At 52.5% G+C, this 20105-nt stretch overlaps 2 protein-coding genes and 1 long non-coding RNA gene across 4 annotated transcripts; 1 reads left to right on the top strand and 2 right to left on the bottom strand.

Moving 5' to 3' along the window:
• Nucleotides 1-4377: 4377 nt before the first annotated feature.
• Nucleotides 4378-10577, bottom strand: CNP (2',3'-cyclic nucleotide 3' phosphodiesterase). The gene is made up of 4 exons (XM_014885459.2): nucleotides 10513-10577; nucleotides 7880-8549; nucleotides 7169-7311; nucleotides 4378-6626 (listed from the first exon to the last, which is right to left on the bottom strand). Exons 1-4 carry the CDS (start codon nucleotides 10513-10515, stop codon nucleotides 6174-6176), a joined length of 1269 nt encoding a protein of 422 aa, XP_014740945.1. The 5' UTR covers nucleotides 10516-10577; the 3' UTR covers nucleotides 4378-6173.
• A 151-nt stretch (nucleotides 10578-10728) lies between these two features.
• On the top strand, nucleotides 10729-11663 carry LOC148221085 (uncharacterized). Its single transcript, XR_015808601.1, has 2 exons — nucleotides 10729-10859; nucleotides 11220-11663. It is a non-coding gene; the product is annotated as an uncharacterized LOC148221085 (long non-coding RNA).
• ODAD4 (outer dynein arm docking complex subunit 4) lies at nucleotides 10863-19798 on the bottom strand. Of its 2 annotated transcripts, XM_014885524.2 has the most exons (12): nucleotides 19638-19798; nucleotides 19087-19218; nucleotides 18647-18800; nucleotides 16371-16432; nucleotides 15562-15718; nucleotides 14561-14785; nucleotides 14036-14243; nucleotides 12475-12561; nucleotides 12085-12281; nucleotides 11832-11932; nucleotides 11561-11618; nucleotides 10863-11112 (listed from the first exon to the last, which is right to left on the bottom strand). In XM_014885524.2, the coding sequence occupies exons 1-12, from the start codon at nucleotides 19746-19748 to the stop codon at nucleotides 11030-11032; spliced, it is 1575 nt and encodes a 524-aa protein (XP_014741010.1). In that variant the 5' UTR covers nucleotides 19749-19798; the 3' UTR covers nucleotides 10863-11029. The 2 variants fall into 2 exon arrangements, with proteins under 2 accessions (XP_014741010.1, XP_088035818.1); XM_088179692.1 differs by lacking the exons at nucleotides 15562-15718; nucleotides 16371-16432 and having other exon boundaries at nucleotides 19638-19797.
• Nucleotides 19799-20105: the final 307 nt, after the last annotated feature.

Below are 20105 nucleotides of genomic sequence, written 5' to 3'. Positions count from 1 at the left end.
CATGCTGGCCCGTGCTTTCAGCTGCTTCTGCCCCTCAGCACAGAGGATTTCCTGGAATCTTCCCAGAATCTCCACATGTGAGAGGGAGAAAGAATTCCTGGTTTGTTCTGGTTGCTTCCAAAGCAGCATGTCCAGGGTTTGGAGTAACTTGTAAGTTACCTTCATCTTTTGAAAATACTGCCAAGGCTCAATCCAGTTTCTTAGAATCCATTTCACCTGCAAGCCTGGCTTCTTGGCTCTTTTTATTTCTCTTTTTTTTCCCATGGTTCTCCCAGCAAGCCCCACTTGGGCATTAAACTTCTGTGATAACGTGTGAGCTTACAATTCTGTAACAAAGAAATGCTGCTTAAAGAGCAGCTTATGTGAGAATTCCCTGTGATGCAGCTGGAATTAAGGGCTTTGTGTTCCCAAGATTGTCCTGTTTAAGGGAATATTGAATTTGCTCTGGGCTGAATTCCTTCACTGTACTTTTTTAAATTAATCCACTTGACTATTTTATATTTGTGCTAAACTTGATTTTGTTGAGCTTGATGTGTGATTTCCTGTTACTGATCCATGACATGGGTGAGTCTTTCAACGCCAGGTGAATTCCAGGCAGGGATCGTGGGTAATTCGGGATGTTCAGCAGCTGTGTGTTTAGTTAACCTGGCTGAGTGGTTTTCCCCTGGCAGTGATAGACTCCTCCAAATGCAAAGTCCAGCCCTGAACTGACAGTCTGTACTTTCTCTTGCACAGTGTCAGGACAGGAGCTGGAGGGATGGATGAGCTTCCAGCCTGGAGCCGTGTCCTGATGGGTTTGGTGTGGGGCACTGCCTGTTAGCAGTTTGATTTTTCACCTAAAAGTTGGTGTTACAGCAGGGTCTCAGCTGGGAGAGGGCTCTGCTTCTGGAATTCCCCCCTTTTCTCTACAGCATGGACAGCACCTTTGTGTCCAGATGTCCCGTGTGAGCTCCTGTCTGTGGCAGGTTCTGGAGCTGGTTGTGCTCAGCCTGGGATGTGAGGGGAGCAAGAGGCAGTGGGGCCGTGGCTGGGGGCCAGGGAAGGGCAGAGGGGTTGTGCCCGGGCTCAGTGTGGGGCTGTTGGAGGCTGGAGTTTGCTCAGATTGGGTGTTTGTGCACAGAGGTTGGGCTGTGCTGAGAGAGAACCTCCCAGCGACTCTGTGTAACACCTGACTTGCCTTCCCGCAGCAGAGCAAACACTGCAGGGAGCTCATTGCACGAGGTGATCACTCTTTACCACGTCTTTGTCTTCCTCCCTGCCTCCCGAGGGCAGGGCTGTGTGTGCCCTTCAGCAGGACAGGGACTGGAGGTCCCGGTGGTTCCAGCGGTGACAATGCTGTCCTGGTCCTGCTGTGGTGTTTGGTCAGGATTCTTGACAATCTGCTTTCATAGAGGGAAAATTCAAGGGCTTAAATTTTAGCACTGCAGAATAGAGTATTTTACAACTCGTTTGAAACTCAGCTTTCTAAGTGAACCAGTGCTGAGTAATACTTTCAAACCCCAACTCTCCCACGTTTATTCCAACATCCTTCACACGGGTGTGAGGGATGGACCCAGCCAGGTGCAGACAGCAGCTGGGTCCTGGCACTTTTCAGGCTCTGAAATGGTGAATACGTGGGGAACTGAAATACTGGTCTATGCACACTGATGCTTCCCCAGCTTTCCTGGCACTGTAAATCAGAGTTTACAAGGCCTGTTTAGTGGCATTTTGGTTCCATGACATCTCGTTCTGTGTGTGTGTTGATGTCACTGTACAGTCTAGGCTGTTCTCAGTCTCCCATTGCTGAGCAGAGCCGTGTTCTGTGTCTGTCAGTGGGTTTATTCTCATTTTCCCCTGCCCCAGGAAAGTGTGACCAGCTCCCTTCTTCCCTTCCTTCTCTCCAAGCTGAGTGAGCCCATTCCTTGGAGCACAGGAGTGGAATGGCTCTGTTTCTGGGAGAGAAAATGTATACAGCAGCTATTTATAACCTGTACATGAATGCATGATTTAATGTAGTTAAATATTCATATGGTGAGTGCCAAGACTTTCTAAAGAGCGTTGTTACGTTAATCAAGGTGAAGGGAAATGCATAGAACCATGGAATGGATTGGGCTGGAAGCCTTTAAAGGCTGTCAAGTCCAACCCACTGCCATGGGCAGGGACACCTTCCACTAGCCCAGAGTGCCCCAGGCCCTGTGCAGTCTCTGATCCCCCCTGCACAGAGCAGGGCTGAGCAGGGCTCGGTGGCACCTGGCACCTCAGGGCAGCAGCAGTGTCCAGTGGCACTGTGACCTCCACCATGTCCCAGCATGGCCTGGGGAGACAAAACTCTGCTTCTTTCCAAAAAATTGAGTCAGCATTGCTTGGGGTGTTGCCTCCACACATGGTGGTTCCAGGACATTGTCCATGGATTGTGGTTGGTGTAGCTACAGGGAGGCCAAGTGCCAGTGCTCCAGCTGCTCACAGCCCTCCTGCATGTCCTGCAGCTCCAGGGGGGCCACCAGCCCCAGGGATTTGCTGCAGAGACCACAGCTGAGCATCTTCAAGTGATGCTGTGCCTGGTCTGTCTCTAGAGGGACAAAGAGCACATAGAAGTGCAGGAGGTGGTGTTGTGGAGGCTGCGCAAGGCAGAGGCGTGGTGGGATGGACACAGCTTTGGTGTGACTCTCAGCCTGGCAACTCATGCCCGAGGGGGAGGTGCTGGTGCTGTGACAGCTGCTGCTAACAAGAAGGACCTGGAAAGAGCAGAGCTGCTGTGGCTGAGAGCCAGGCTGGTGTGTCAGGGGGCGTCTTCCACCAGCCAAGTTGGGAGTAGATGCTCTGAACAGCTCAAGAACTGGCAAGTGGCTGTCGGCTTCTCTGGGAAAGTTGTGAAGAGAAGTGTGTGAGGAGTGTGGCTGTGGGCAGAGTTGGCATGTGAGGGCTCTGCTGTAGGACTGCAGTTTTGGCATGGAGGTCAGGAATTGTGTGGCTGTTAGGCTTTGCCTTGGATGTGGTTTTGTCTGGCCATGCTCATAGAATCGTGGAATAGTTTGGGTTGGAAAGCTGTGAAGTCCGTTCTGGAGGTTCTGGTCACCCTCTTAAGGCTCCTCATTGCTTTGGCTGCACAGAAACGTACCTGGTTTGTTTTTGATCTGGGAGTGTTCAGTGAGCGGGATCACCAGTGCTGCTGGCTGTTGTAAATGCAGAAATGCAAGTTGGAAACTGGGAGAAAGACAAATTGTTCAGGTACAAGAGTATTATCCATGGAATAGTATCCACTGTCTGTATCAGCTGAAATACAGACTGGATGCTGCTGTGGTGTGTCTGACATGGAGGCTGGTGCCAGTCCCTGTCCAGCCACACTGGCCCTGGATCTGCAGCCATCAGACAGCCACAGGGTCAGGCCATGTGCTGCTTTGCCATTTCCAAATGACTTCCTCAGTTTTACTAATAACTCCAGATATTCTCTTATTTCCAATGGATGGTTTTCATCCTGTTTAAATTCGTGCCTTGTCCTCTCCCCTCCTCTTCCCCAGGGAACAGGACAACTGTGTGCTGCACCCACCCGTGTCCCTGGAGCAGTGCTAGTCCCTGGATGGCTGTGGCACGGCTGTGGCAGGGGTCAGTGGCAATAGCTGGTGGCTGTCCCTGCCCTTGGCTCTGTGGGGCCATTCTAGGTCCCTCCATGACTGTGGGAGCAATCTGAAATGCTTTGGCCTTCCTGGCCACTCCCACCATCGTGGATGGGGTTATCCCTTCTTGGAGCAGTGCTGGGCATTTTCCCTTAACCAGATCTGAGCTTGAAGGGACAGCTCTGGTCTGTTGCTGGGAGCTGGGACACTGCATCCGAGCTGGAGCTCCAGGGGTGGCCCAGGAGGGCAGGATCCATGGGGAGCCTGATGCTGCCTCCAGCAGGACCAGCAGCCCAGCTGCCATCCCGGCCTGTCCCACTGCCCAGCCCTGTCCCCGCTGTCCCCAGTGGCTTGTATGAACAGAGTGTGGTGTGAGGCAGCATCCGAGGGGCCACGGGGGGAGCACCCAGAGCCCCACAGTGCATGTGTGTCACAACGTTACGGAACAGTCAGGACAAATCCAGGCACCGATGCGAAGCCACTTGGAGAGGAGCTTGTTCCCTGTGCTGCCGTATTTATCTGAATTGGAATTCGGAATGTTTACCTCAGTGTACATAGCTCAACCTTTCCCTGGGAGGAAAGGGGAATTGCATGGAGCAATCGCTGTCCCATTGCTTTGCCAAACTCTTCATCCTCTCCCAGCTGGGCTCCGCATCGGTACCAACTGTCCCTCTTGGACCTTTCTAGGATGTGAATGGTAAAAATGTGAATATTTGTTGTTTACTTCCTTAGCAGAACTCCTGATGCTGTGTTTGTATGGGAAATCAGTCTGAGCAGACCCATATGCAATCGGTTTTACTTTATTATAAACTGTATATGATGTACAAACTAATAAAAACTCAAACGACGACAGTGTCACTGTTGTTCTTGAATAGGCAGATGAAGGAGATATTCCAGCTGTGTATTCCAGTGCTGGAGTGATCTGGGTGCTGGGGGTGTGGGCTCAGCCGGCCCCTGAGCAGGTGCTGGCAGATACCTTGCAGAGCTTTGGTGGAATAAACCCTTGAGGTTCTGCCAGGAGAGGCCCCAGCTGAGCATTGGGCACTCAGCTGCTGCCAGTGTGGAAGCTTGGAGGGGTTTCTCCATGAAGGGTCACAGATGCTCTGGGTGGGTTTATAGCTCACTGTTTTATGTTATAATGATAATTTATTCTTATCCTTTGCTTCTGAACAGCAGGAAGTATTTTGCTTTTAGGGCAGAGCGTTTGGTACCAGAAAAGCACTAAAGCTCTCCCTGCTTTTGGCCTCAACAGTCAGAGAAGAAATGTTTCTTGCCCCAGCAACATTGGACTCGGGGTGAGCTGTGCCCAGCGCCAGCCCCGGCCCAGCCCACGCCTCAAACACAGTCAGTATTTACAGTGTTAGTGTGGGTTAATGTCACTCTGCTGCTCCCCAGACCTTGAGCCAGAGCAGGAGGTCAAGCTGGGACCTGACCTGGGGCTGTTAGTGGAGCTTTGTGTTAAACAATGCCCAGGAGCCACCGCCCTGCTGGGCCAGGGCCTGGCAGAGCACAAACCCAAGTTTCAATAAAATAGATTTAATGACAGAAGTGCTGGGTCAGTAACTTCCAGCCGGGGTTTAGGTTCAAGCAAACATGAGTTACACAGTTACGGTGCCTCCGCTTCCTACACTATGGGGTTACTCCAGCCTAACTCTTAACATTCAAGTGCATTAGAGGAAGGGAATAAAATCTTGCATGAAGTCCAGTTGTGTACTTCAGACATGATTTTAGTTTCTATCAAATAAAATGGAAAAGACATTAGTTCATCTCTTCCACTCCCTGCCAAGGCAGGATTGTTCCCTACAGGATATAGGATGGTGCTTGGTCCAGCCCAGGTGGAGGGAAGTGGTTGGAGCTGCTTTGCAGGAATTGGATCCCTGTCCCGATGTTTCACTTGATTTCCTCAACGTCCATGGTTGGTGTGTTTAAGACATCACCTGGCACAGTGCCCTCCTCGTGGCTGTCCCCAGAGCATCGCTGCTGTGAGGGACAGGAGCTGGGATGGAGCCCACTGGGCAGCTGTGGGACCAGCCTGTGATTAGGGCTGCCAGGACCTGCTGCCCTCAGCAAGGTCTGTCCTTAGGGGCCAGACCCTTGGTAAGGACAGGACTCCTGACAGGAGTGCCCCACGCCTGGGTCTCGCTAGTTCTGACCCTGTAAGGTTGCCAGAATGACCGATGTCAGTCCCTGGCTGTGGGAAGGGAGGGACATCCTGCAGTTCCCTTGGCTTCAGACCAGCGACTGACAGGCTTTGGTCAGTGCCAGCAGGTAAAGATCGAACGATTGTGGTTCAGAGGGAAGCGATAAAAGCCTCAGAGTTGATCTTTCTCCAAGGAAGAAAACAAGCAGGACACGCTAGCTGGTTCCCTCCAAAACTCGCATTGAAATCTGTGACAGTTTCAGTCAGGAGTTGCTTGTTTTCTTCCTTTTCTGAGGCCGATAACTCCCCAGAGGCTTCACGCTGGGGTGGGCAGGAGGGTTGACTTTAGTAAAGGTAGAATTATTTCTCTTTACACTTTTAAGGTTACAGGAGTTACTTGCCTTTTAAAAACAAACCAAGGAGCTGCCCTGCCTGTGCTCCTAGATGATGGTGCAGGAGCTAAAGGCAGAGCCCCGTTTGTTGGTGCTCTGCGTTGGCACGAGTTTTCCCTTCCCGTAGTACCCCGAGAATATCGCCCTCACATCAATCTTTTTAGACAGGTCAAGCATCCACATACCATTATCAAAGTACAGCAGTTTCCCTCCTCCAATTTCCCCCACTTGCTCCCCTTTGTTCCCCACTTTTTCCAGCTTCACAAACTCCAGCAGGTCGAGCCCGGTCTGGACGGCTTCGACGCCGTTGGCGCAGCCGAGGGTGATGTGGGCCCGGCTGCCCCGGGGGAGGTTGTCCGTGGGCAGGATCTTGTCAGCATCCCCAGGCCAGAGCAGCAGCTGCTGCTCGCTCAGCGCGATGCGAGCCCCGACAGTCTTTGTGGTGATGAACAGCCCTGAGATGGAGAGGGTGAAGCCTTTGCCATAGGAAGCCTTCACGGCCTGGAGGAGAGGGACACGCACACAAGACAGCATTAGTGCCTGTGGGTGAGGATTCATGGTGCTGCACTGGGGCCACTGTCCCCATGCTGCTCATGGCAGCTCTTGCTGTGACATGGTCAAAATACCCAGAGCAAGAAAAAGGTCAGTGCCCAATGTCCCAGCTCCGTAGATTTGGAGCTGGTAACATCTTTGTCCTTCACAAATTCCAGTATTTAACCTGGGCTTATGTGCTCTGAAGTAATCCATCTGGGAATCTAAATACCTCAATTCATCATCATTCAGCTTAAGCTGTCAGAGATGATGCAGGAAGTCGTGTGTGATTGGGGAAAGTGGAAGTTCTGGGTTTTTTTGAAATAGGAAACAATCACAATCTCCACAATTTGGAGTTTTCTCTGCACAAGCCACATGGATGTAGTCCCTGTATTTGACCTCTTGGGTCAGAGCAAAGCCCATCCCCAACTCTCTCCCAGGCTCATGGACACCCCGCTGGGGAGGGAGGGGACACAGGGGATGTGGGGAGGAGGTGGGGCCCCAACACTCACTTCCTGCTGCGCATATTCCTCGGCTCCAGCTGCTTTTCCAAACTCAGTGTATTTCGTGGTGCAGTGCAGGACCCCAGGTGGCCTCTTCACAAAGTAGCTGGTGAGATCTATTTTTATTTTGGGATCTTCAGTGGCAGAAAGAACTGTAGATGGAGGTAAACAATGTCACTGTCACAAAGTGATACCCCTGATGTCAACACGTGAGCCCTGATCCGGTCTCAGCTCCCTTCCTTATCTTCACATCTTGTCTCTGTGACTGCTGGGGAGCAGCAGTTTGGTGAGAAACCAAAGCCCTCCCTCCTCCTAGGCTCACCCCAGATGGAGCCAGAGAACAGAAGCTCCTATGCATCATCGTGGCTCTCTTAAACCTGATGGTGCGGGAGTCCCCTAAGGGATGGGATTGTTCAGCCTTTCCCATTTCTCTCTCTTTGCCTTTTTCCCACCCAACCCCTTGGAGCCAGGGGACACCTAGGATCCCTTGTCCTGCTGCTGCCACCCAAGCTCAGTGCCCTGTGGGGCCAGAGCTAAACAGACTTGGGAAAAACTCTTTAATTTATTTTTACTTACAAAAGCAACTTTGTCAACTATGAGGATCAGGTTAGTAGCTTTAAAAAGCTTTCTTGTTGATAGCTTTAGAAATTTACTTTAGAAGCTCATCAGACTTGTTAACATCAACAGGTAAGAAAGTGGTAAGACAACATCGATACATACAGTATTTACTCTCCTTTTTGAAGGCTTTGAGACTCGCAAGCTCATCCAAGAATGCCTGGCCAGCCTTCCTCAGGATCTCCGAACTTCTTTTGCTCAAAAACCACCCAAAATACATGGGGAGGAATTCCTTCTCCAAGCTTGGCTTCATCTTCTTCAGCTCTTCCACAGATAGTTTCCATTGATTCTTGTCCTTTAGCTGGGGACAATCCAAGCGCCAGGGGGTTTTGGGCTCGGCAAAGATGACTTTGTAGCGGTACTTGTCAGCAATGTCAAAGAGCTGGTCCAGCCGTTCCCGCTCATGGTGAGTGTCATCCAAAACGATGACGCTGATCTCCCGTTTGCAATAGTCAACTAGATCCTCATCCACCTTGGAGTACTCTTCGGGAATGGAGCTTCTTATTAATGGTGTAATTTTATAGTGATCAACAGAGATGACCTTGCAGGCGTCTTTGTAGCGATCGTGGATGGCCTGGGCCAGGGTGGACTTCCCACTGCCAGGCAGGCCCCGGAGGATGAAAAGGGTTTTGGATTCTTTGAGTGTGGAGATGGTGTCTTCGTCATCCAGGAATGGGAAATGCAAACTCTCAGGTCTCTCTTTTGCTGATTGAGTAGACATTTTTCTAAATATTTTAGGCAGGAAAGTGTGACTCTTCTTGGAGAAACCTCTGTTCTGAAATGGAAAGAGAAAACACTTTGCAGGGCAGGAACCCCAGAGACAATGTGGCCCTGCTGGGACCTTTAGTGGAAAAGTTGGGGCACACGGAGCATCTCCCCCACACTCCCTCACTTGGTCACCCTCCTAAGCTGACACCTTCTCCCACAGCTGCTCTGGCTGGTCACACAGCAGGGATCCACTGCATCCCACCCAAGGGCTGAAGCTTCAGCCCTGCTCCCCACTCTGGCCTCAGCAGCTGCCCCACTAGGAAGGGGTTTCGCAGGCACCACGGGCTGCCACAAAGCCCCACCCAGGCAGATGGGTGACACATTTAGTCTGAACGCTTGAACAAACCCCTGTGGCTGCCAGATGCGAGGGCAGTGATCCATGGAGGAGCCCAACGGGAACTGAAAGTCCCAGCAGGTTGAGAGCTGCCACACTCCTGTCCCTTTACCTGAATCACAAACTCTCTTTCCAGGGAAGAGGGTGTTTCCTAGAGCAGCCTGCTCTCTCGGAGCTGCACTGAGGATCAGCAGCTGAGCTCCTCGCTGGAGGGAATTTGGGCTCCTCTTGGGAAGAGCAACTCAAACGGCTTCCAGGAAAGCCAAGCCCCTCCCAGCAGATGCTAGGCAGAACTCGAAACTGAAACCTCGAGTGCTGCAGGAAACGAAACACTCGTGGTTGGCAGCAGTGAGCAGGAAATGCCGCTGGGAGCTGGCATGGGCTCTCCCTCCCCTTCTGCCAGCAGCTCCGGTAAGCAGAATCCCAGAATAATTCCCAGCAGAGCCTGGGAAAACACGGGACTGAAAGGAAACGAGGGAGTCCTCAATAGCATCAACGAGGCACACGCTGTTTGTTGGGTCAATACATGAACCTTCCACCCCCTCAGCTGCCTGTGGGCCAGCCCAGCCTGGGATCCACTGGACCTGCTGTAGCCAAAGACCATGGGAGTGATGCCCAATAAGTGAGTTTTGCCTTTGATGCAAAAATTGAGAAGTTTTACATAAACCATAATTGCTCTGCCTGGGCCAGAAAAATGGTTTTCCAGTTTGCAGTTCTTAAAAAAGACTTTTCAGATGTTGATTTCCCGATCTCTTTATTCCAGAAGGTGTAGATGAGTTTTGGTTCCAAATGCCCCGGGAGCAGGAGCCCACAGCTCTCACGGGCACTGCCTGCCCTGGGCTCAGCTGAAACCCCACAGCAGACAGGGACAAACAGGCCCCTGAGAGCAGCAGGGACCTACGGGCTCCCCAGCGACCCCAGTGCTGCCTTCCCCGCGGACTCGGGGCTCAAAATGCTCGCACAGGTGAGTTACCTGGAGCGCTGCTCCTTCTCGCAGGTGCCCGCTGCCAGGGGGTCGCACGGCCGGAGTCGGTGCTGCGGCGGCCCCGGGTCAGGCTGTCCCCGCACCGGGCTGTCCCGCGGGCGGGGACCGGGGCCGCTATTCTGCCGTGGCAGCTGCTGAGGGGACTGAGGCGCTTTTCAGCCCCGTGAACAAAGGAACAATCGCGGCCCCCCCCGGGCCATTGTTCGCCGTCGGCTCGGGGACAACGGGCGCCTTCACGGCCCGGGCCGGGCGGACAAAGGCTCCGCAGAGCCCGGGGGAGCGGGGTCTCGCCGGACAATCTCCCATTGAGCCGGGCTCGGCCCCCCCGCCGCCCCCACAAAGCTCCCGCTTGTCTCCTGCTCCCCATGGAACAGGGGCTCGCGTGGAGGGAGAGATCGCCCCTCGTCCCGGGCTGCCCGTGCCCCGGCAGCCGCCAGGGGGTCCCGGGACCCCCGAGACGGAGCCACGGACCCCCTGGGCCGTTCTCGGGGCCCGGCTGCCTCCGGCGCACCCCAGACCCGGCGCCCACGTGTCGGCAACGCCGCCGGCGCTTCCGCCCTCGGGGGAATCGGAGCCTTTACCGGGCGGAGCGGCGGCCCCGATCCCGATGCTGATCCCGATGCTAGTCCCCATCCCGCCTGTCCCGCTTACCATGGTGAGGGCAGCAACTCCGGGGCGGCCGCCGGTGCGGAGCGGCGCGGCGGGGAAGCGGCTCTGGGGCGGACGCGCCCGCTGCTCCTTTCATAGCCCCGGGGCTCGCCCGCCCCCCGAGGGCTGGGCCAAACCCTCCCCGGGCCGGCGGGGGGGCCCCGGGGCTCAGCCCCCGCCCCGCCTGGCCGCGGAGCAGCCGGTGCCGGGGATGCTGCCAGGACAGTCCTGTGCCACGGCGGGGCCGGGGCTGTGACAGGGGGCACGGGGCGGGGGGAGGCAGCGCTCCGAGTACGGCGGCGACTCAGACCAGCTCCTTCCCTGCTAGGGACACACCACGCCAGTGCTGGGTATGACGCTTGCTCAATATTTATTTCATCTTCCCGTCTAGGCTCTACTTTTCTCCACTGCTCTCCTCTATTTCCTTGTCCGTTTCCCCCTCTTTAACGTTTCCGTCTGCTTATGTATTGGTCCTGTCTGCTTATTTACCGTTTCTGGCTTCCTCTTATGGCTTTTCATCTTAATTCCCCGCTTGTTGTTCCCCTTTCTCCTTCTCTTCACGATTCCCAGGGGTGATTTTTATGTTTTCACTGAAGGGGCGATCTGGGAAGGGAAAAGAAAACTTAAGCCAAGTCCTAGAACTCAGTAGCTGGGCACAATAAAAGCCCCCGGGCTCTCTTACCCTCACCAGGAATCTCACTCCCGTTTAGGTCCTGGGACGGCAGATGCTGCGCTGCACGGACTGAGGGGAGCAGCCCCGGGGGCTGGGGGCACAGCGCCCTGCCAGGACCCTCCCACCGAACCCCAGGGTGTGGGTGACACCGGGCCAGCCCGCAGGGGACACGCAGGGAGCGCTGCCATCTCCAACTCTAAGCCGGCACGGCCGGACCAGGGAGTGCAGCTGAAGCAATGCTGGATTTCCACCACGATTTTAACTCAATACTTGCAAGGAAACAGGTGCTGTGGGAATTCTAAGGTGCTGCTGATGAGCAGAACAGGAAAGTGGGTTTTTTTCCCCATTTCTGGTTGCAGAGGTGTGAATGACAAGTACCTTCATGTGGGCTTTTTTCCAGCTCTGCAATGAAGCTTTTGCTCACATTGTCCAAGGCCTGAAAGGGATGAAGTTCTTAATAAAAGCCTCAGAAATGCAGCTACATACTCAACATTTTCCTGTTTTCTTTTGCTCTCTGCTATCATTACCAAATCCTTTCCTACTTTAAAACTGCATTTCTGTGGCATTACTGGCTGGAGTAGCCCAGCTGGGATAACAGCTACTCACAGAGGCTGCCCAGAGCTCCTCCTCCCCTCAGCAGCTCCCTTACCGCAATGATGCCATTTTGAGCAGCTTCACTGGACACAAGCTTCGCCTTCTCCAGAGCCCTTTCAAAATTCAGGATTGCAGACCGGTAATCTTTCAATTTCACTGGAACAGACGAGGATATCAGCTGGTTTAGCCCAGGATCAGGAGAACAGCGAGAAGTAATCAAGCCAGTCTTGATCTGAGCAGTTGCTTTGGCTGTTAAATCCTACAGATGTTTTCAGATTAGTTACTCCACCCTGTGCCCATATCTTTACCTTGTGCCTGTGCCACCAGCACAGTGGCGTGGAGTTGCCACTCCACATCTCCCTCTTCATCTGCTGCCTGCAGGGACTTCTGGCCATAATCTTGGGCTTTTTCGGCTTTTTCCAGCTCAAGGTAGCACCGCCCAATTTCATGGAACAGCCAGGCCTTCTCCAGGCTGGATTTGGCCAGTGGAATCTTCTCCTCCCAACTTCAAGCAGAGTAAGACAGACATACCTTTACCAACCTCACTGGGTACAGTTATGAGTCAATCACTGATTTGACAGCAAAGGGTTCAGGTGTGAAAATGTCCCTGGGCCTGGCTGCAGTGAGAACACACAGCTGAAGAACCGTGATCTGGGTCACACCACCCCCCGATGCCTTTGCTGCTGGGCTGTACATACGTGTTGATGGCCTGCTGGAACTTGCCAATTCGGGCGTACACGTGGCCAATGTTGTCCAGGGCCCGGGACACGGCGTCTGTCAGAGAGCTGAGACAGGGAGACAAAGGGATTGTGGCACTGACACCGTTCTGTTCCTCACTCACTCTGGGTTTCTTCAGCCTCATGGTCCCTTTGGTGCTCCCCATGCCCTCAGAGAAGCGTTGGGAAGTAAAGGAGCCAGGTGAGGCTGAAAGTCATGAAATCAGGGTTAATTTTTTATTTTATCTACAGCTCTGGCTGACCCCATGAGACACAGGAGAAATGGTTTAGCTTTGCCTTTGATTATTATTAATTTTTGTGCAAATCCAGCAGTCCTTGGGGAATTCTTTCCGCTTTTCTTTGCCTCTGTTTCCCTCTGTTTCCCTGACACTCATGGATGATTTCTGTCTTTCAAAGCAAAGACCCAAAAAGGTGTCTGCGGTGTGTCTGCAGGCTCCTGACACCAGCCCTGATCCTGTGCTGGGACTGAGCTTTGCTCCACGCTACAGACAGCTCCTTCAGTAATAACAGACCCTGTGGGCTTTAATTTTTTTCTTAATTATCCTCATTCTCATCTTCAGAAGCAGCTTTGCCTACCCTTACCTCGGAGATGGAAACGCCTATGCAAGGAGCAGATAAATGCGATGGGAGTCATGGAATCAGAGCGGCCTGGGTGGGTCCAGCTCAAACCCCCCCATCTCGGAGTCATTAACGCGAGTCATTAATGAGTCATTAGCAGCGTCTCCAGCTGCAGCCGCCAGAGGGCGCGGCCCGCCCGTCACCGCCGCTCCATGACAGCGCCTTCGCCGTTAGCGAGATCCCAAACCCGGGCATCCCCTCCCGCCCCCTCCCGCTAATTCCTGCCTTTAACCGGCATACTCGGGGAGTGGGACCACCAGGAGAGCGGCAGCCTTCTCCTAAACCGACATTCATTTCCGAAAGGATTTTTGAAAATTAGAAACAACCACTCATTTTAAAAGCTCTGTGCACTACTGCCAAATGTAATTCCCAAATCAATTCAAGCCACTGTTCCATGATTTCTGCTGTGCTTTTCAAACTCTTGCTAAATCTAAGATTACATTTTGCTCCACTGTGGTTCAGTTGGAAGAGCCTTGGGATGTGTCTGGTGCAGACAGGTAAGTGCACCTGGAAGGGACCTTTATTTCAAGCCATGCTTAATGGTCTCTATGAAAAGGAGTTTAAGACAAAATGTAGCGGAAAAGTGGTGCAATTTCAAGCCTGATCTTCCTGAGAAGAAAGTGCCTACTCAAGATTCAATGCTGAGACTGGGACTTGTGTCCTTCTGCTTTGCTGCAGCAGAGGTTTTGATGTGCCCTGTGCTGTGGGTCCTTAAAAATCTGCTTCAGGCTCCTTATTTTGAAATAGTGAAGATAAAAAGTCACCACACACCCTAATACTTGGGCAGAGCTGAGCGTGTAACCCTGTTAAACCCCCCAAGTGAGAAATACATTACCTAATGCTAAAACACCCCCACAGAGGCACTTTCCCCTTTCTCCACCCACCTGAACTTCCCAGAACTTACTTCTGCCTGGCACAATCCAGATCCATCTTATGGCTGCGCAAAGCTGCCTCCATCTGTCCCATTGCCAACTGTGCATTCCCAATGCAGCTGTGGAGGTTCCCTATCAGTTCATTCTTGTTGGGAACTTCCTTCTCTGACCACGCCTGTATCTTTTTCAGCAAACGTTCAGCTTTCCTGCAGCTTTCTTCAGCGGAACCTCTGGCCAGTGCTGGGGACAGGGAGCAGAGTTTGACACTGGGGTGTGACACAGAGACATTGAGAAGTTGTTAATTCCCCATCCCTGGAAGTGTTCCAGACCAGGCTGGATGGGGCTTGGAGCAACCTGGGATACTGGAAGGTGTCCCAGCTCATGGTGGGATGGTGGAACAGGATGAACTTCAAGGTCCCTTCCAACCCAAACCATCTTGGCATTCTGTGATACTTGGGAAGTGAGACCTGGTGAAGTGTAACCCTCAGACAAAGCTTGGGAATAGTCAGAGCTCCCCACAGCAGTGGGAGGCACTCGGCTTCTAGCCAGGAACCTACACAGATCAATATCCTCCATATTTTTTTCGATGGATCTGCTGATGTCAGATGGTTTCTGTTTCTTGTCCTGCTTGCGCTCCTGCCGCAGGACCTTGCGCTCGTACACCCGGGCGTAAATCGGCTTCTGCTGCTGCCAGAAGTCCCGACGGCGGTTCAGGTAGGAGATGCCATCCAAAACCAGGTCCATGACTTTGATTCCCTGCCTTGTGCAGCTCTGCATCAAGTCTGGAAATAAAATAAGGTAGAACCCAGATGACAATCAACAGACCTGAGCTGCAGCTCCGTGGGGAATTGATTTGGAATGTTTTTCTGTTCTGACACAGACAGTCCTGGAAATGAAAATGTCTCATTCTCCTCAGAGCTGAGGTGACGGGAGAGTTAACAATAAACTCTGTTACCCATCCCATGTGGTTCAGTGAGCTGAGCTGGTGTTCCAGCCTCATATCTGCTGCATTCTCTGCTGATCAGAGCCAAGAAGGGGCCCAGTAAGTGGGGCCAGCTGTGCTGAGCACCTGTCCTCTGGGACAGAACATCTGTATGGCACATCTGTATTGACAGGGCACTTTGAACAGCGCTGTGGATCAGGTTGGCAGATGGAAACTGAGAGGGCTTTTGCCTGTCTGCAAACCAGACCCTGCACATGCGTAATTAATGCTGGCAACATTGTAAAACCTGTGAGCAAACCAAAGCTTAATCACTTCTCTATTTCTGGGCGAAAAAAAAAAAAAAAACATGACTAAAGGCGAATCATCTTTGTGCCTTTTCCTTAAATAAGATACTTCTCCAATTCCTGCATGTTGACTTTGACAACATTTACAACAAACCCTCAGAGGAGTCACAGCCCCATGAGCTGCCTGTGTCCCCACCACTGTGAGCTCCATGTGCTTCGTGAGCTCTGGTACAACTAACCAAGAGTCAAAGGGATATAAAAGAGGAAAATAAATAAAGAAGAATAAAAAAGAGATGAAAGAAAAACAGAATCTGCTGAGAAGGAGAAACACCTTCATCCTTGAGCAACTTCTCCAGGAATGCTTTGTCAGCATAAAGCTCTCCCAGAAGCTGTTGCTCTGTTTTTGGACTCTTCTTCTTCATCTGTTTTTTATCCTTTTGATCCTTTGGTTTGTTTTGCTGTTTCTGGTTGTCTTTTTTGCTCCGCAGCTAGAAAAAAGCAAAAGGAGTTGGGGAAAATCGGTGGGGAATACTGGAATGAGGAGAATTCTGTTTATACTCCATGTAAGACAGCTTGTTTTTTAAATAAAAGCAGAAAGTCAGTGTCTCACCAGCTGCTTTGGCCATGAGCAACTGAAATTCTGCAGCCAAATGTGCTCCCTGGGGACTACAAGGGTGTTACAGAGAGAGTAAGAACTAGTTCTGGCCTCTCAGAAGAAGAAGATACTACTGCAATGGAGCACCCCGAAGTGAAGCAATAAAGAAAGTGCCCATTATCAAAACTGTGACCCTTAAACATCAGGTAAACCTAAAGTCAATATTGGAGCTCACTGTACCCTCCTCAACTTCTGGGCTGTTACTCATTAGCTTCAGATGGGTGATTGGCAACACCCCCAGACAAGGCCTGCAGGAGAAATTCCAGGTTTTGTTCCTTCATTGTGGGTCTTCCTGCCCTTCTGCCTTCCCCTTTAAATTCTGGGTGGCTTGACCCAAACCTGCATTAGAAGCAGGTGACAAACACTCTCATGGCAGGCAGTGTGTTTTAATGCTCAAGAGGCCCTTCAGAGGCCCACAGTGGGGACTGTCACTCCTCTGGTGCCCATTTCAGCCTTACTCTATCAGCAAGAGCCCCGTGCTGTACCTCTGCCTGCCTGCTCACAAAGCACAGCTCCTCCTTGCTCTCCAGCTTCACCGAGGATGGATCTGCAGACACAGAGGAGTCTGTGTTAGTGCTGCACAGCTGCCATGCAGGGTGTTGTCAGTAAAATGCCCATAAAGGTGCCAAGCCCAAAATGTTCGGTTTCAACCAAAGCTTTTCTAATTCTTTCCCGTGGAATGGGGGGTGTTGGTGTGCTCTGGGAGCAGGGAATGCAGCTCATCCCCCAGCTCCTCTTGGGATTTTAAATCATATGGCACCGGGGGCTCCTGTTGCAATATTCCTACAGACAGGGTACATCCTACGTGGAAACTGAAGGAGAAAGATGCAGGTTCTTCTGGGGGATGACAGCTGGAGCATAAAATGGAAGGAAAGGTATTTTAAAGGTTTGTGCACTGATTAGGGCAAAAGGCCCATTGTGTTTTCACTTGACCCCCAATACCACCATCTGTCTGCACTCTGGGAGGGAAGAGTGAGGAACAGCTTTTTGTTTGGTCTGAGAGAAGGACAGAGCTTCCAAGGCTGCTGCAGAATCCCCTTTGGTGCAGCCACAGGGCCCAGACCAGCAGCACAAACACAGGCAGGTCACAGGAGCAGGTGTTCCCATCCATCCAGGTGAAGCAGAGTCAGAGAAGCAGTTTGGAGATGTACCCTGCTAATGTGTGTGCATTTCCCAACTATTCAAACATCCAGATTCATGCTGACATGTTTCCATGCTTCCCTGTATCTCAGAGCTATCTAAAATAAAGAGTTTTCTAGTTTTTTAATCCATTCTTGTGCCTGCAGCCCAGGGGGTCCAAAGGTGGCTAGAGCTCTTGGCTCGGGATATTGAGCTGGGAAGATTCCAGCTGGAGCTGTGATGATATCTGAGCATTGTGCTAAGCTCAGGAAACAGCAGGAATGGAGGAAAGCAAGCCAGATCTGGAAACCTTCCCTGTTTTTTAAATAACTATCCCATATGAAAGCGCTGCAGGCTCTGGTGCACTGGCACGTGTTAATCCCTGGCACTGGGGGAGGGCTGAAGTTTTGAAATTTTGGGACAGGGAGGCCCTGGCCTACCTGGGAATCTGTGTAGGGTGTGAGTGGGGTGTGCCAGGTGCTGGGCAGGGACAGGCTCTGGGATCCACCAGAGCGGCTCCAACCCACCATGCAGGTTTGGCAGCCCCAGAGGAGCCCAGCACGGGTGCTCCACTCACGTGGCAGGGGTGGCAGCCCCAGGTGAGGTGTGTCTGTGCCCCACAGTGGGACATGTTCTGTCTGTGCCTGCTGGCAGGGCTGAGAGAAAAAGTAAGAGAAAAGGGACGAGTTTTCTGTTTGTTTTGAAGCCCATGAGGTCCTTGGCCTTTCCTGTCTCTACAGGACCTGCTTGGTGATCAGAGCCAGAGATGGTGAAAGCAGAGCTCGTAACAAGAGTCAACAGTTTCACTGCTCTTTTGCAATGAAAATTGGAGGAGAGTCAGGATTTCAAGAGGCCAGTCTGAGGTAGCATGGCACATTTCATTCCAAACTTTGAATACAGGGATAAAGGTCTCAAAATGGATTCTGTAAGTAGTGCTGGAGGTAGATAATAGAATCATGGAATCTCAGAACGGTTTAGATTGGAAAGGACTTTAGAGCTCATCCAGTTCCATCCCCTGGAATTCCACCTCCCATGGGCAGGGACACGTTCTAATATCCCAGGGTGCCCCAAGCTCCATCCAAGCTGGCCTTGGACACTTACAGGGATGCAGGGACAGCCACAGCTTCTCTGGACAACTTGTACCAGGGCCTCCTCACCCTGACAGAGAAGAATTTCTTCCCAATATCTCATCCAACCCTGCCCTCTGGCAGTGGGAAGCCATTCCCCCTTGTTCTGGCACTCCAGGCCCTTGTAAATAGTGTCTCCAACTTTCTTGTCAGCTCCCTCATGTACTGAGAGGCCACAAGCAACCCACTGATGAGATGAGCTGCTCTGGTCTGTATTCTGTGGAAAGTTTCCATTATGATTTTGGAAACTGGAGTGTCAGGATTTACCTACAGAACTAACAAGGTCTGACACTGTATGAACAGGCATTCAGGAGAGAAAGAAAGAACAAAAGAAAAAAGAGCAGGGTTGGATCTTCCTGGTGTTTCTGGATTTATCTGCCACAAATAACATAGACCCAGAAGCAGGGAGGCTCTGGTGTGGGGCTCTTGGGTCACTTGCAGAGCTGATTCGCCATCAGCTGTGCCCTGAACAGCATTGTCCAGGCTCATGGGTGCCAGACAGTGACACTTCTTACTCCCAATGCAGTTGACAATTGCCTCCTCGGCCTTGTTGATGCCCAGCTGGAACTTGTGCAGATCGGGGCGGAGCCTTCGGCCTCGGTGATAAAACACAAGCGCGAACTCAAAGTCACCCATGGTGTACAGTGTCTCTGCTTTTTGGTAAAGCCCCTAAAACGACAGTTGGGGGAAGAAATTAATAAAATGAGGGACAACTTTGATGGATCTCAAGTAACTCCTGTCAGGCATATGCGAGAGCCCAGGGCTGTAACAACTTGAACACATTAAACCCCAAATCTGGAGGTGCCTGAGCACCTCAACACCTCTGAAAGCAGTAGAAATCTCAGAAGTGTCTGGAATAAGCTCCTTCCTCACAGCTCTGCCTCAGACTCTGCAGGGTCTCATAGATCCAGGCCAGCCCTTGGTCACCCCCCCTCCTACCCCTTCAGCTGGTTACCTCATAGAACGTTTTGTCAATTTGGAGTGAGGCTTCAGCATCTTTCAAGGAGTTTTCTGTGTCTCCAAGTTTCAGAAAACACTTGGAGCGGGTGATAAGGCAGTGCTTGTCTCCTGCCCTCAGCTTCAGTGCCTGGAACCACAGACATGGATATGTCACCTGTGCTGGACGTGTCACCACACATGGATATGTCACCTGTGCTGGCTCAACAACACAAACACACAAGTGCAGGTATTTGATGCCACAGTTCCCACATGGATCTTGATGATGGATGAGGATAAAACTACACGGACTTTACTGAAGAGTCTTCTCTTGTTTTTCACAGGTTCTCTGTGCTGCAGGCGCTGCCCTGTCCCTGAGCTACCCTATCAGGGTCACCCCTCGTGCTAAGACCTCCTGGGGACACGTCACTCCGTGCCTCTCCCTCTTGCCGCGGATCCCCCCGCTGCCTCTTCCCTCGCCTGAATCAAACCGCGCCCCGTCGCGGCGGCCCCCCCCGAGGCCCCTCCCGCCGTGGGCAGCTCGGTGCCCTCGGGCCGCGGCGCCCTCACGTCATTGAAGCAGCCCAGAGCCTTGTTGTGCTGGCCGCGCCGGCTCAGGGTTGTCCCCTCGGTCATGAGACTCCCGAAGGAGACGACGGGCAAATCGTCATCCTCCGCCATGGCTGCGTTGCGGCGCTGTTGCCAAGCAACGGTTACAGGAGAATAGCCACTTCCGGTGAGCTACCCCGCCCCGGAAGTGACGAACCACGCACCGGCGGTGCTCACGTGGGGTGCCGGTGTACGGGGCGGAGCTGGCCCCGGGCGAATCCCGGTGCTGCCGCCCGGTGCTCGCTGCCGGCGGTCCTTGCGGTGCCTCTGACCCGACCCGACCCGACCCGACTCCATGCGGTTCTGTTTTTCCACCCTCGTTCCCGGAGCCATGCCTGGCCGGGACGGGTGGGAGCGCGGCCTCTCAGTACAGCCGCGGTGCCTCGGCAGCTGCCGAACACCGGGCAGAACCGGTTCCTCTGTCCCAGC

This window comes from Sturnus vulgaris, chromosome 27, assembly GCF_052056855.1.
Source record: "Sturnus vulgaris isolate bStuVul1 chromosome 27, bStuVul1.hap1, whole genome shotgun sequence".
NCBI classification, from domain to species: Eukaryota; Metazoa; Chordata; class Aves; order Passeriformes; family Sturnidae; genus Sturnus; species Sturnus vulgaris.
This window is presented reverse-complemented; position numbering and strand designations above follow the sequence as displayed.

What these genes read in the sequence shown, in the direction of transcription:
- CNP (XM_014885459.2), bottom strand. An exon ending in CAAAAAGGAGAGTAAATACT is followed by an intron (nt 7,312 to 7,879) that starts GTATGTATCGAT and finishes CTCCATCTACAG; the next exon opens with TTCTTTCTGCCACTGAAGAT. An exon ending in AGGAATATGCGCAGCAGGAA is followed by an intron (nt 6,627 to 7,168) that starts GTGAGTGTTGGG and finishes CCTCTCCTCCAG; the next exon opens with GCCGTGAAGGCTTCCTATGG.
- ODAD4 (XM_014885524.2), bottom strand. Translation starts at nt 19,748, where the DNA reads ATGGCGGAGGATGACGATTTGCCCGTCGTCTCCTTCGGGAGTCTCATG. An exon ending in AATTGTCAACTGCATTGGGA is followed by an intron (nt 16,433 to 18,646) that starts GTAAGAAGTGTC and finishes CTGTGTCTGCAG; the next exon opens with ATCCATCCTCGGTGAAGCTG. An exon ending in TATGGAGGATATTGATCTGT is followed by an intron (nt 14,244 to 14,560) that starts GTAGGTTCCTGG and finishes CCCTGTCCCCAG; the next exon opens with CACTGGCCAGAGGTTCCGCT.